Below are 14,499 nucleotides of genomic sequence, written 5' to 3'. Positions count from 1 at the left end.
CGTTATTCCCACTTCTGACTCGGATGAAAATATCGGCCGTCCGAGTTTTCGGGATGCGTTACTAATTCACTCTACGCTCTTCACGGCAACGCGAGATTGCCTCTCGTCTTTCACAATTTCCAAGTTCAATTATCTAATTGCCTCTAACCTTCCCCGAGTTCGATCTAAACAATCAATTTCACCCTTTGCCTTAATCTGAATATTAATTATTTGTTACGGAGTTGGAGAAATATGTCGGAATTTTGTTGCTCGAAAATGATTATAAAATCGATATAGAATAAAAAAAAAAAAAAAAAAAATGCTTAAAAACCAAAATTTCCCCCATCTTCGAAAGGGGTTGAAAGCATTTGCAGAGGGTGAGGGGAACTGATTTCAACATCGCCGAGCCGTAGGTGCGACAACCTCGCGCGTTTTGTTAATTGAACAAGTTTCCACATAAAACAGTGTCTCCCTCGCTGGGTTTCAGCGTCACACCTGTTTTCAGACTCCCCGTAATGTTTATCGCCGAAACAAAGCGAAAATGACGGTAATAACAATGATGGCGAAATTGAGAGAGATTTGGCGGGAAACGATCCGGAAGTTACACGACACGTGTTAAGGACATTTGCATAAACTTTTGGCAGGGAGGAGGAAAAAAATGTATTACAGGCCAGCTAATAAATATTTATCGCCCATTCCTGAATAATTCATCGGCGTGTATAATCCGACAGCTGTATATACGCAGCGATCGGGGACATTTACAAATGTACGTGCATACACTCAGCGATAATCCAATACCTCCTTAGGCGTGATCCGATCCTCCTTATCCTGATCTTCGTCGTCCTTACAAATTTACTGAATTATGTATAGCATTGATATTTCCTGTTCCGCGAACACGGGGCGACGGGGAAAAGACGGTGGGCGAAGATGACGAAACCGTTGCTTTAAATTCAATTTTCAACAATTTGCATTATTCGACGTTAATAATGATGCGATTATTATTGTCCCACGCCTTCGGTTATACATTTTTTTCTTCATCAACTTCTTCGAGCTTTGGAAATAAGAGTCGGTAGAAACGAAAAACACGCGAAAGTTTGCCGAATAATTTCTGTCCGTGAAATAAGCTGAGAATTGGGTTTTGCGGTCTGCAAGAAAAGTGCAAAAATGTCAATACGTCAGATCGAGTTACGCGGGCGGTAAATCCCGAGAGACTTTTCCCTGTGATATATAACCTGCATATAGGTAACACATATCCATCGGCAAATCCTCTTACCATTTATATATTTATATATATATATATATATATATGCTATTCCACCAACAGTCTGTTTCTCGAATAGAAATTTCCGGCTCGGCTTACCTCGATCCGGTTGACGCGAATGTTCGCCTTTGATCGGCTGAGGAATTGAATGGCCCGATCGAAGGACGGAAAGTCGAGAAGCGTCGGAAAATCGGACTTTCCCAGGGTTGGCAAAACGCCGAGCGCAAGTCGAGATGCAGTTTCCGCCCGTAATAAGCTCGAATTATTCCCGGATCGGAATCTACGACCCTCAGCATGGATCCGCGGCCTGAATCACGGCTAATTGTGTCCTGATAAAAATGCATAAAAACGTGTGAAAATATCCCTCAGCGCGATTCGGCGAGGGGGTAAAAAGTGTCGGAAAATTGAGGGGTAAAATTTTATTTATCTCGCCCGTTTTCATCCGATTTATCATTGAATTATATGACGCGCGGAGAGAGGCGGGGGAGAAAAAAGAGCCGAGGAGGAAGAGGCGCTTTGACGGATTGACGGATGACGTTGAATAATGAACGAACGCCTCACGACCGAGGGGCGAGGATTCAAAGAGGAACAAACCCCCGCAAATAGGAACGGAATCGAATCCTTTCTCGATATTTGGAAAAATCGGAGCGTCAAAATCGAGATAACAACGTTCGGTGAATCGGGATCTTCGTTTATCCGCTCTGAAATCGCCATCGATCAAACCCTCTACCGATGCTCTTTCACCCCGGACTTATTTAGGGATGAAGTTAGCCGAGAAGGGACTTGGATTAAATAGGACGCGAGAACGAGTGTCTAGTACTAACGATAAGTATAATATGTACGAAGATCAAAGCAACATTGATTCGATTTCATTGATCGGTCTCAACGTGCGCTTGAAGAGAATTAATTACCGATTCGCAAAATACTTGCTGTCGTGATTTTCGAAGATACCTAATTCTCGTGTCGCTGACCGAGGGAGACAATTTTCAATCGCGCACTTGAACGTCCGGCTGAAGATATTTCAAACCCAAGTTTCCATACAGTTTCACGTGTCTTACGAAGTTTGCGAGAACACAAACGAACGGTGTGAATAGCGCCTGCAAATTCAAATCATAATCGCGAAATTGAATTTTTCAAGGAGTAGGTACAAAAGCCCAGGCAGCGTGAAAACGAAAACGGGATGTTGGAGAGAAAAAAAAAAAAAAAAAAAAAAATGAGTAAAAGAAAGTGAAAATTGAATTTTCGCTCGTATAATTCTAGCGCGGAGAGGAACGTCTTACGATACCGAAACCAGCCCTCGATGTTGCACACACGTTGTATTCCTACGCGATGAGCGGTTCGTTGCGCCCGGGGAGAATTATACTTCGCAATGTATAAATACGCAAAATATAATGCATATATTTGTTCAATTGTTATTCAAGGTTAAATTTCATTAACCTCTCGCAAATCTCGTGACGATCCCTCCTATTATAACGGTTGATTAACTTGCGAATGAGTAATTGTCAAGTTTATTGTTTCGTTAATTACGCAAAGTCGTCGGTTCGTATAATACGCCTCGGGGGCGAAATGATGCGGGGGTTGAAATTCGAATGAGAGAAGAACTCGGACGTCTTAAACGATATTAACTTTTCAATTTTTTTCATCACAAATTTTCCCCACCCCTGAGACACGGTTCACCAAACGCGACACGGTAGACTCTTAACTTTTTTTTTAAAACGATATATAAAGCTGCGACGGCTGCTGATCGCCGAGCTGTGAAGGCCGTCGTCTTATCGGAACTTTACAGGTTCTGACACAATTTCCAGTCAACCAACCCCTTTCTGTCTCTACCCCTGGTATACCTACGCCGAGGGTTAATGATGGTACCGATGGTCCGGAGCTCGGTCGAGGTAACTGAAATTTCCCTCGGAAATTTTCTCACGCCGTTATCGTTTTTCCTCATTTTCTTCCCCGCGATATTTTATCGCCAAGATCGTATACAACGGATGAATTTTCGCCATCTACTCGGGTATTGTTTTTCCCTTTTTTCCCACGCGAAACGCGCCGACTCTGAACTGATTGGACATGCCCGATATTTTATGTCTCTCGCCCTCGAGACCGAGGCGCCAACCCGCTTCGAAACGCGGCATGAATATAAAGTCTTGTTTGCCAATTAGACGTCGGCGGGCCAAATTGGATCATCGGAATTTAATTCTATATAATATAAAGAGACGTTTCTTCGCACCCCGCGAGATAAAATTCTTTTAAATCTTCAACCCTGCAGTTCGACGATACGTTGATTTATTATTTATTATTATTGTTGTTTATTGTTAAAATTTTGGGTCCTGCGGAAATTGAACACGGTTTCGTTGAGCGATAAAGACGTGGACCAAGACAGGCAAAATTAAAAGATGGCAACGATGCGTTTATTAGCGATACGTGTTACGTCGGTTTCAAGTCTGAAACAGAACTGTTTTTACAATAATGTTGGCTACCGAAACAACCTTATTCGTTTCATTACCATGTACAAATAGCTGGATCGTTAGAAAAGGGTGCAAAACGGGTGATTCGACCCTTTTTAACATCATTATTGTTGTACGATTTTATTCATTATTATTACGGTTTTTGTTGTTGTTTTTATTATTCGTGCCAAGACTGATCGAGCTCTGCATCAAAGTCGAGCCCATTGAATGGCAATCAGAACCCATAACTATATGTAATCTGACGATCCGCACTCTTGGCTGCAAAAATTGCGCATTAGGGAATATATTCCCAATAATTCAGCATTAGGGAATTGTTAACCCCGCACCCTCCAACTTTCCTCCGTGCCGTGAGTGGAGAGTGTAGATAACCGGCGCACAATAGGTGCTTCTCTAAACTCTCGATGATAGCGCGACGAACGCCGTGTGAAGGCTGCTTGTACGATGATCGTAAGTTTAAGGGGTAAGAACCTGAAAAATTTACCATTTAAAAAAAAAAAATTTCTTACAGAAGAAAAGCTAACCAGACAATGATATGTAAGAGAGTTATTGGGCAAACATCCAAGTATAATACAAATATTTATTGACGTAAGATATTAAAAAATGGAGACATTCTCGCGAGACTTGCGAGACTCGCTCAAAATAGTGCAAATTTGATTGTGAAAATTAGGAAAAAAAAAAAAGAAACACTTGATCCACATATTAATATAGCTGTAGAGAAATGCGTAGGGGATTTTTGGCATGTTAATTTGAACATTTTTTTTTTTGTCGAAAATTTAATATTTTCTTTCAAACACTCGCCGATTACATAACAATCAATATTTTTTGAGTCTTCGTTGACAGTAATTTTGTGTATTATACTTAAATATATATGTCTAATATCTTCCTTAAATATTATTATCTTATTACCTTTACTTCCACAAAAAAAAAGAGTCAAAAACGCGCCTTACTTTTGTTTTTACACGCGGGTCACGAAACGGGGCAAGGATAAATCGCCGATGTGACAAACCGATTTCGATGAAAAATTTTACGCGCGATTATTGACGATTTTTTAACATAACTTTTCATTTACAGTTTGAACGATGCCTCTGTGTAACGAAAATTTCGTAGTCAAGTACTTGGAGTCGTTTATTCGTGTCTGAAAACGTGTTAAAAAATGGCTGTTGAAATCTGTGTATCCTATTATTGGCTAGTCGATTTCTGAACATTTCTACGAATTGACGTTGCCGCTTCGTCGTGCGATGTAAAGGTTAAAAAGGCAACGTTAATTACTTATCTCGAGCACCGTGTACCGCATTGTTTTCTCTCAGCGGTCTTCGAAGAAGGCGTTTCAAAATTTCGTTAAATAAAAAAATAATAATCAGCACAAGGAAAAAGGTTGGCAAAAAAGGAAAGATAATCGTCGGATCGTGTAAGGCAAGATTAGCTGATCGCGAGGCGACTGCGTTGCGTGCGGAATGCCGAAAGCGAGAAAGCTTTCTGAAAAATAAACACAAGTCGGTATAAGAGTCTGGCTAATCGCGGGGGTAATTACCAAATTTATTTACCCGTTATTGCGTAAAGCGAGGCCTCGAGTCAAGAGTACGATAAGTTATGTGATATTTACGTTTATCTTTACTTCTTTTACCATTTTTTTTATTTCTTATTCCTGTTTCACCGTTTTTTTTTTTTTTCTTAAGAAAAATCAAGTTGACGGTCTTAAATATTTTACGAGCAATCGCGCGTTTTACCTTCACCCCCGGTAGATTACATCACTTGCATCAAATTATTCAAAGTTCACGTAGTCGCGTATTTTTATGTTATCCGGCGATCTTCCGCGTTTTCCTGTAAACCTGGAATCAGGTAAACCGTCAATACGGTTTAAAAACAATTTTTTTACTCCGTCACTTACCGTCAAGTATTATACATCGAATCTAATAAGTTCTGGAAGGTGTTTCTAAATTTATTTCCGTGAAGAATCGTCCCTCATTTGCAGGCCGGATAGACAGAAACGCGACCGTGAAACTAAGGGATGATATCGTGTGCGAAACTCACCGCTTACTTACACTAATAAACCTTGCAGAGTGACAGCCATTAGCGAGCGTCATTCGCTCCCGGCCAATGTCGCAGAAATTATGTCGCTCGTTTATCCCAAGACAACAAGGTGTTCGAAAAGCGGAAGGAACAAAAGCTCGCGGTTTTTTAACGCGCGCGTTTCTAACACGCGTGTATTAATTAATTAAAAGTAACGCGACTGGCAAACTGTTCGCACGGATATATTCGACAAACCTTCGGAAGATTTTCTCGCTCGCAATTTGTTAAGGCGTGCCAAAACCCGAGGGCAAAGAGTCTGGAGCGTGGTCAGCTGAATTTCGCCAGCTTGCCGTCTGGTTTTGCTGATTTTGTCAGACGACAGCCAAGCTGGTGAAGAAACGGAGGAGACTCGTCGAATATAAATGCGTCCCTCGGTATTTTCCGCTACCTTTTTTCACGAACGAAGCCGTTGCGGCGACGCAACTTGTTACGCTTCGTATTTTGTGTCGTTGATAAAGTTCTCCGCGGGAATAAAAGACTGGCGACAATTGATACGCGGAGTTAAATTAGATCGCGGTGTGATCTAATAACGAAATTTAATAGGGCCTTCTCGAAAGGCGTGACAAAAGTACTCCGCGTAGAATTTAATTTGAAAATAACAAGGCAAATTGATGAGACGGCGTAAATTGGGGCTAATTTTAAACTCGACGCCGGTTAGTTGCCTACCGAATTTTTTTTCAATCTCTTTCGCTCTTTTCTTATACCGCTTTCTTTTTTCTTTTTTTTTTTTGTTTATTACGAAGAGATACCGAATGCGGATCAAACTGATTAAACATTTGAATCGTCGCATCTGTAACGGTTTAAATATTCCCGCCTGAAAGCAAAACAATTACTCAGTTGAAATTGACCCTACTTGTAGGTCACGTGATATCCGCTTTTGTAAATCCGCTTTCCTTTCTTCTCGGAAACGAGCATCTCTTGCTGCAAAACCATCGTCAGAACATCACGTGTCAAATAGCTTTCTCTGATATATGTGTTTTATTTTCTTTTTGTTTACGAAGAATGCAACGTCAGTAACGAATAAAATAATTTACTGATCTAAAGATTCTGTTTCACGTAATCAGATCTGAGATGTGTAAAAACTTAATTATCTGCGGTGTCTTCGACAATATAATTACATGGATATACGCTTCAACTAACCTGTCGCCGTCACGGATAACACCGATGGATCTGCTCTGCAGGTAGTAAAATATAAGTGAATAATTCTAAGCAAAACAATTCAAGACATTGAAACGACAAAGCTACAACGAAACAAGTATGAATGAAAAGTTAGAGACTGTTCGAAAACGAATGAAGAAAGAGAGAATAATGAAAAAGGAAAGAAGAAAAGAAAAGATAAACAATTTTAAAGAAAGAAAGACGATTTATATTTACAATTTTAATCTGTTTCACCTGTTGATCGGTAATTTATGCACTTTACGAGCGGATGATTGAACGGACGAATCAATGAATATTTAATATGTTTTTCGGTTATTGATATAAATTTGTGCAACAAAAATAGAAGGAATATTTACAATTCACACATTCTATAACATAAAATCCTTTTTCAATTTATTTTGAAGATTCAAACCTATATTTACACACCGAATGCTACGAAGTTGCCGTATATCTGGCTACGTCTTCGACAAGTATTTTTTACGGTCGCTGCCTACATATTTTACTGCATAATACATATATATATATATATATATATATATATACATATATATGTACAGTTTTATCTGAGCGGAAAACTGAAAGATACCCATTTTTTTAAGAGGGTTTGGGCCTTTTGCGACCCAACTTCTTTCGCGCCGATGGGATGTAAAACGGGTTGGAAAAAACTGTTTCATCGTCATTTTGACGCCATGCATATTTCACAGCGAAATTGAAATCCCATTTTATAGATTGTCCTTTTGTTCAAGCATGTGTGCGTGAATGTAGTACGAGTGATTGTACCGGTATGTGAAAATTCAAAACAGCATCTGAGGTCGAGAGAATCTCAATAATCCGCGCAAAAACATATGTTTAGTAAACCTCGGTGTTATTCTCTCTCACGCGAAAGTCGTCGCGATGAGAGACGATACAGTTCGTCGCTAGAGGATAATAACGCGGTTTTCGTGTAAATTATCCAAGTTGAGCAATTATTTGACGTGAATGAAGATTTTTAAATTTTAATCGTTATGTTTTAAACGAAACGCTTATGCTTATTATCCGGTAATCCGCGTGATCTGAACGTCATCGCTGTATAACTTACGTTAATTATTGTTCTTGATGTTCATGCGTGTTGCGAAGGCGCAAGTACACCTTTGCATTTGTCGTTGGTTTTATTTATTTATTTTTTTGCGGCTGGGGGTGGGGGGGCGGTGAAGGGAAGGGAATCAAACCCAATCAGATACCGAAAGTGTCGAGAGAACGATAAAAATCTTATCTAACTGTTCGCAGTTTGTTTTTTTTTTTTTTTTGTTTCTTCATAAAGTGCACGTTTTTTTCATTCCTAAGCGCTTAAACTTTTTCTAAAGCACAAGGGTTGCGTTTTCTTTTTTTGCCGGTGCATGGCCAATAAACACGCGTATAATTATTATTCGCATTTTAAACGCATTTTACGCGTGGCAAGGTTTAAAAAATACTTCGCCAGTCGTCCGATTAACCTTGAGTAATCGGTGTGTAGACTGAGTAAAAAATCGCTGTTGGTTCGAAAGCGCTGCAGTCGCGATAAACGAGCCTTTCGCAAAGCTCGATTGGGCGGATAATTAACAGAGAGAAATAGGGGAGGGTGAAAGTAAAACAACGCCCAGGGATTTAAAGCGAATTGTGTAAAATAAAGCACGACTCAAGTTGTAAAAATTCTACGAACTTACAGCCGCGATGGCTTCCTGTTGCTGACGCTTCGTGTCACGATAAGAATTATTTGCGCGCCCCGGATTTTCGTGTCGGATTTATAAGCTTTACCCTTGTTTTTTATTTCTACGATACCCTTCGCGTTAGTGTCACGTATTTTAAATGAATAATTAATTAACTGCCGCTGATGAGTGTACGACATGTTCACTTTCAGGAAAATGCTTGCTTTCCGTCGCTCGATAATCCTACAGGTTTGCGTTTTTTTTCCCCCATTTCGCTTCTCTCGGGATAAATTGATTCTCACATTTTCTTTCGCTCTAAATATGAAGCGTAAATATTGTCAAAAAAAAATGGATTCATAAACAGGAAAATTTAGATTCAACAATCCGGTTATAACCGAGTTCATGTAGTTCCATCCAATTACTCGATAAGATTTAACTTTTCCGAATGCAGTAAATAGTGCAAACCGAGTCCTAGATAATCGATTCAATTTCACCGCGCGTATCGAATTCCGGATATCGAAAAAGGAATTTCCGGTATACAGGTTTCAAAGCTATGTAAATTCATTGACTGATAAAATATTTTATCGCACATTGTATTTTATGCGTGCAGTTGTACTCGAACAAGCGAATTACCGCACTGCGAACAGACTCCCCGAGTTTCGTTTCGGGACTTTTGGAACGTGGAATAATTCCGACGATCGAAGTACGCGAAGATATTGCAATAATTTCTGAAAATCGCGCGAGCGATGTGTAAAATATCGAGACGCAAATGGTTTCTCGCTGGCAGGTGCCACGCCAAGGACTTGATCCATTCGCCGCGGATGATTGATATATTGATCAAATAAACGTATAAATTTGTCGACATCACGGTCGGAGAGAAGCGAACGCGTACAACCGGCAAACAATTTGTGAAATTGAATTGGCCCCGTGAATTAGCATGTTAATTAAAATTGCAGGGACTAGGTGGGCGTGTCAAAATATCGCCATCATCCGTCACCTCGCTGGCAATCTCCGGAATGAATTATAACTCCAATTAACGTCTCGCGAGACTATTATTTCGATTCTGTAACCAAAGCTGCACGGTTTCGCAGAGAGAGAGAGAGAGAGGGAGAGAGAAGGGAGAAAAACCTCGGCCGAGATGCGGCCACCGCTAATCTTTGCGGCTAAGATCCCCGACGTTTCTTCACCCAACCGGCAGCAGGGAGTGAGCGAGGAAAGTCTCATTTTAAAGGTTTCTGCTGCTGGCCATATATTCCTAAACTCATTACAGGCCCCTCCTCGAAATCCGCGGAGATAACTTTTAAAGTGTAATTTGCGCCGAGCCCTTATATTTCTCCCGAAATCAGGGGAGGGGGTGGGGGGGGGGGCTGAAAGTTGTACCGCGAAACTCTTTCATCGAATTTCGCTAAGCGGACGCAGCGTCCCTTCTACGCCTTCCATTTCCACCCTATTTCCAGGCGCTTACTTGTTGCTCGTTTAATGATCGAGTTCCTTTCGTTCCAGGCTCGATAAGCAACATCGACGGCGCTGAGTATCATTGCAACAAGACGGCAGTCCGAAAGGTTATAAGCGGCGTCGTGGGAGCCGCGAGTTCGGTAACTTCGATCCAAGTCGCCAATCTGCTTCGCCTCTTCAGGATACCCCAGGTCAGTGCAACCCCGGAGATCTTAAGGGGTTACCAAGGGTTTCGAGGATTTATTGATGGACAGACATTTCAATTTGTTATTATGAAAATTTATACACACGTTGGGGTAACGTTGAACTTTTTTTTTCATACTTTTTGTATGTAAAGATAATGGTTTTTAAAGCTGCTGCAGCCGACCTTCGGGGGTACTTTTAAAAAAAGACGTCTTGCGGTGAGCAAGTTATCTCGGGACTGGATCATCTGAAATTGAAAAACAAAAAATATTTAGTTGATATCAGGTATTATCTTGTCCTTTATCGAAGGAATGAGGGAAACAATAATTAAAAAAAAAACGCGGCTTGTCAGAAAAAAATCTCGATTTTCCATACAAATTTTCGCCTCAAGTTGTTTCTAAAATGGAAAATATTTATCGGCGAGAATAAGCCTTCGATCAGGGAATGAAAAATATATTCATGAAGCTTGTGTCAAAATTTGAGACCCATCGATTAAGCCGTTTCCAAGAAATCATGCTCACTGACTTTGAAAACATAGTTTTTGAAAAAACGCGTTCAAAGTTTCAAAAGCGCTTTACACATGGTTCGAGACGTCATTTCGAGAATATTTGTCGGATCGACATGAAATTTTCTGTTCGCATGCTTAAATGCATATACATTACGAAAGTGGAATTGAAAGAAAACAAATCGATTATTGAAAAATCCCGACTAAGTAAAATGCGCAGTAAATTCTCCTCGACGGAAATCGGCCCACGTTTTTCCCTCGACGATCCCTAAATGCCCGCTCCGAAATTGCGAGCCACGATCAGAGGCCTTTTTCCGAGGGGTCAAACCGACTATCAGATGCTCGTCCGGTCCATCCTCGATGGGCAGCCTAATGAGAACGTTCGCCGTTCGGAGGCGAGGCGATAAGGACGAGTAAATTTTTTCGCCTCTTGCAACGAGGATTAATTTCGTTTCGCGATCCGTATTTTTCCCTCCGATTCGCGACCCACGAACAAGGCCTTCGGCACCACCTGTTAACGTTCCCGACTGAATCGCACGCGGAGTATTTCGCAAAGGCGAATAAAAGCTGAGCTTTCTCACGGACGCATCCGAGTTGCCGATGGAACTTCGACTCCCGTCAACGTGTTGCACAAATTTATTCCTACAAGAGTATGGAAATGGAGAAGCCCGGTAAGAGTTCGCTGGAAATAAATGACGGAAGTTGGGGCACTTTGCGACGAAATGCACTTCTGAAGTCGCGTTTGCCGTTCCTCGGTCGAAGACGACGATAATTTATTCACCCTGGAAGTGACGTCATTGTCCGCGTCACTCTCTGCCGATGTTCAGGTTTTATTACGTACCGGTATACGTAATGTGTGAAAAGAGGGACGCGGTAACGCCGGAAAGCCATTTCGGCGTGAAATCGCCTTACTTATTCTTCTTCTTCTTCTTCTTCTTCTTCTTCTTCTTCTTCTTCTTCTTCTTCTTCTTCTTCTTGTTCCACTCGGCTTCCGCTCTATCTCGCGCTTCACCACCGAGGACCGGCTGAATTCCATCCCAGAAGAATTATACACACAAGCTGCGTCAGAGTCGCCATTAATACTGGCTAACGATAAGAGTGACTTTTTCGACCCCCGGTCGAGAGAGTTCGCAACCACCCCGTTGGGACTTCGGAGAACTTACTCACTCCGGGATTCGAGAGCGGAAATAAAAGCGAGATCACTCTTGGCTGCACGGAGCACATGCAGCTCGTTGTCAAACTACTTTTGGTAAATTAGATGACACGTTACCGCACGTGTGTTATTTTTACGTGTCTTAATTCAAATTACGTGTCTTTTATTCCAGACACGTTTCGCTCTTATCAGCGATACGTTATAACCATTGAGGCAAAAAAATTGCTTGGCCCAATTTCAAGGACAAAAATGATGCCTTTCGACGGCTTTAAGACGTGTTTTCAAACAATTTGAGAACGGATGATCAGTCGGTGTTTTTATGTAATCCTCTTGGTACTGCGGAGCAGCAAAAAGTTGTTTGTAAGAAGCCTGCGAGACGGCGAAACTTGAGTTCGGCACAGGGTCCGATAAAATTCCTGGAACGAAGTTCCGAATCACCGAGAGAAGAGAAAGGAGAGAAAAGACTGCGCTGAACGAATGTGAAAATTTGACGAGGCGGATTGCGGAAACGGTGATCGACGGAACGAACCCGAAGTGACTAATCGCGTCGCGAATAGTCGGTGACGGAAAAGCGTCAAAATTAACGGATTTCCTTCTTATTCCGGTATTCGGAAGTTATCCTCATAGACGAAACGCTTCTCGCCTTCTCCTCGCCGCTTTACTAGCTCAATTCTCATCAATCATGAGAAGATGGATGAGCGCGAATTTGCACAGCCGTAGTACGCGGAGCGCCGTATGGTTGTTACTCTTCATCATCAACCCGGTCATCAGCTTCTCTCCCTCTCTCTCTCTGAGCGAGGCAAAGCACAGGCAGTGCATGAAACTATGACGCGTTGTGTCGCCGCGGGATGCGAAACTTTGTTTCACCCGTGAATTACTTTGTTAGTGAGCTGGCAGTTGACCTGAAATGAATTTCAGCTGCTTCTGAAATAGCTCGGTTGAATCCTTGTGCCGCTCTCTCTAGAATCCTATTCCAATTTTAAGAGATCCACTTGTCATCATTATTTGATAACCTGATATATTTCTATTAGAGTTACTCCGCTTTCGTATTTTTGTGAACTCTTTTTCATCATATTAAATATTAAAGGATTTTTAATTTAACGCGTCTGTTTCATCGTCGGAATTGCTGCTAATTAATTCCGTAATCTCGGAAACTCGATACTCGCTCAAGCGTCATTTTTCCAAGTCCGATTTGAGCGCTCCTAAGATTAATTAAATCTCGAAAATTCGACGTCTGATTATATCGAAGAAATATGCAACAGCTGTCTACACGAGTAATTAACGTGGGAAATTCTTGCTGAAGGAGGAAAAAAGATTCGTTCGAAATATAGAGACCTGGTTGACACGGTGTAACCTTCTGAAAAATTCACTTCAATCATTTGGCAAGGCTTGAAATTGAGAAAAACTGTATTGTTTTCTAACCGGCGAAACAATTCCTCTCGGCAGAATACGAGACTCGAATACGAGTGATGAAATTTATTTTTTACGATTGCAGTAAAATCCGGCAAGGAGTTTAGGAAAAAGGGTGTTTCAGCCGCTTCGAATGGATCATGGATTGCCGTAAACGCGACTGTAATTTATTCATGTATTTCTTTTACGACTCGTCGAGAGGTCAGTTTTCTTCGATCCACTCTGATTTTTTCCCCCCAGAATCTGCCCCGAATATTTTCGGCGCCCAGAAAGAACCGAGGAAAGAGTAAAGATACGTTGAAGAAGTTAAATATCCGAGACTTCGGGTAAAAAAAATGGTCGACATCGATCTCTGTTTTTTCCGAGATTTTTTCCAACTTGACGCGAATCTGTTAACTTCTCGTATTCCGAAACTCGATGATACGCCGAGTAAACATGAATCGAGTCAGCATTGTGACGTGACTACGCGTTTATTCGACGAGAGAGAGTTTTTTAAGTAAGCAGCGTTAAACAATTGAACTTTGCAACTCGTGCTGTACAACGAATGTCGTACAATGCGCAAGTAGTTGTAACGGAAAGTTTATTGCGCCGATGTGTACAATCCGAATTAAATTGGGTAAAGTTCAAGGGTGTTACAAGGGGTCTTGTATCGGCCTTCCGGCCCTTGTTTCATCAGCAGCTTAGAGAAACTCTCCTTCTACCGCAGATGTAATATAATAACTCCCTCTGGAAATATCCCGGCTGCTTTATTTGCAACACCCTGAAGCCTGGCCTTCGCGTACTTGAAGTTCCGAGATTGGGCGCCTCCCCGACATTCTGGAAACAAGCTATCCTCGGCTCCGTGCCAAAGTTCGCGCTTTGAAAGGACCCCCGCAGGATGGGCTTCGGGTACGAGTGCGAGGCACGATAAGAAGAGAAGCAGGCAATCTGTTTTCCTATTTTTTCGTCCCTCAGCCCCCTTAATTTCGAAAATTTAACAGCGACAAACGGCTGTTTGTTGATTTATTTGCTTAGTTATATTTTGTCAGTTTTAATTGTCAGGTAAAACGGAGAGTAGAGAAAAAGTCGGATCAATAAATGTCGCGTTTACTTAACGTTTGATTGGATAACTTTATTTTTTTAAAATTTCATCCCTAATTACGCGATGTGCTTTAATTGGAGAGTAAAAAATTCTTCAAGTTTGTTTAAAAAATTTCTCC

At 41.3% G+C, this 14,499-nt stretch overlaps 1 protein-coding gene across 1 annotated transcript in view; it reads left to right on the top strand.

Moving 5' to 3' along the window:
• Window positions 1–14,499, top strand: part of LOC124176384 (metabotropic glutamate receptor 2-like) — an 81,475-nt gene that overhangs the window by 44,315 nt on the left and 22,661 nt on the right. The window contains exon 3 of the mRNA XM_046557608.1: window positions 10,098–10,240. Within this exon, the coding sequence (XP_046413564.1) occupies window positions 10,098–10,240 (143 nt within the window). The remainder of the gene's footprint in view (window positions 1–10,097; window positions 10,241–14,499) is intronic.

The sequence above is a fragment of the Neodiprion fabricii genome, chromosome 2, assembly GCF_021155785.1.
Source record: "Neodiprion fabricii isolate iyNeoFabr1 chromosome 2, iyNeoFabr1.1, whole genome shotgun sequence".
NCBI lineage: Eukaryota > Metazoa > Arthropoda > Insecta > Hymenoptera > Diprionidae > Neodiprion > Neodiprion fabricii.
The sequence above is the reverse complement of the archived record's forward strand: the minus strand, read 5'-3'. Positions and strand labels throughout refer to the sequence as shown.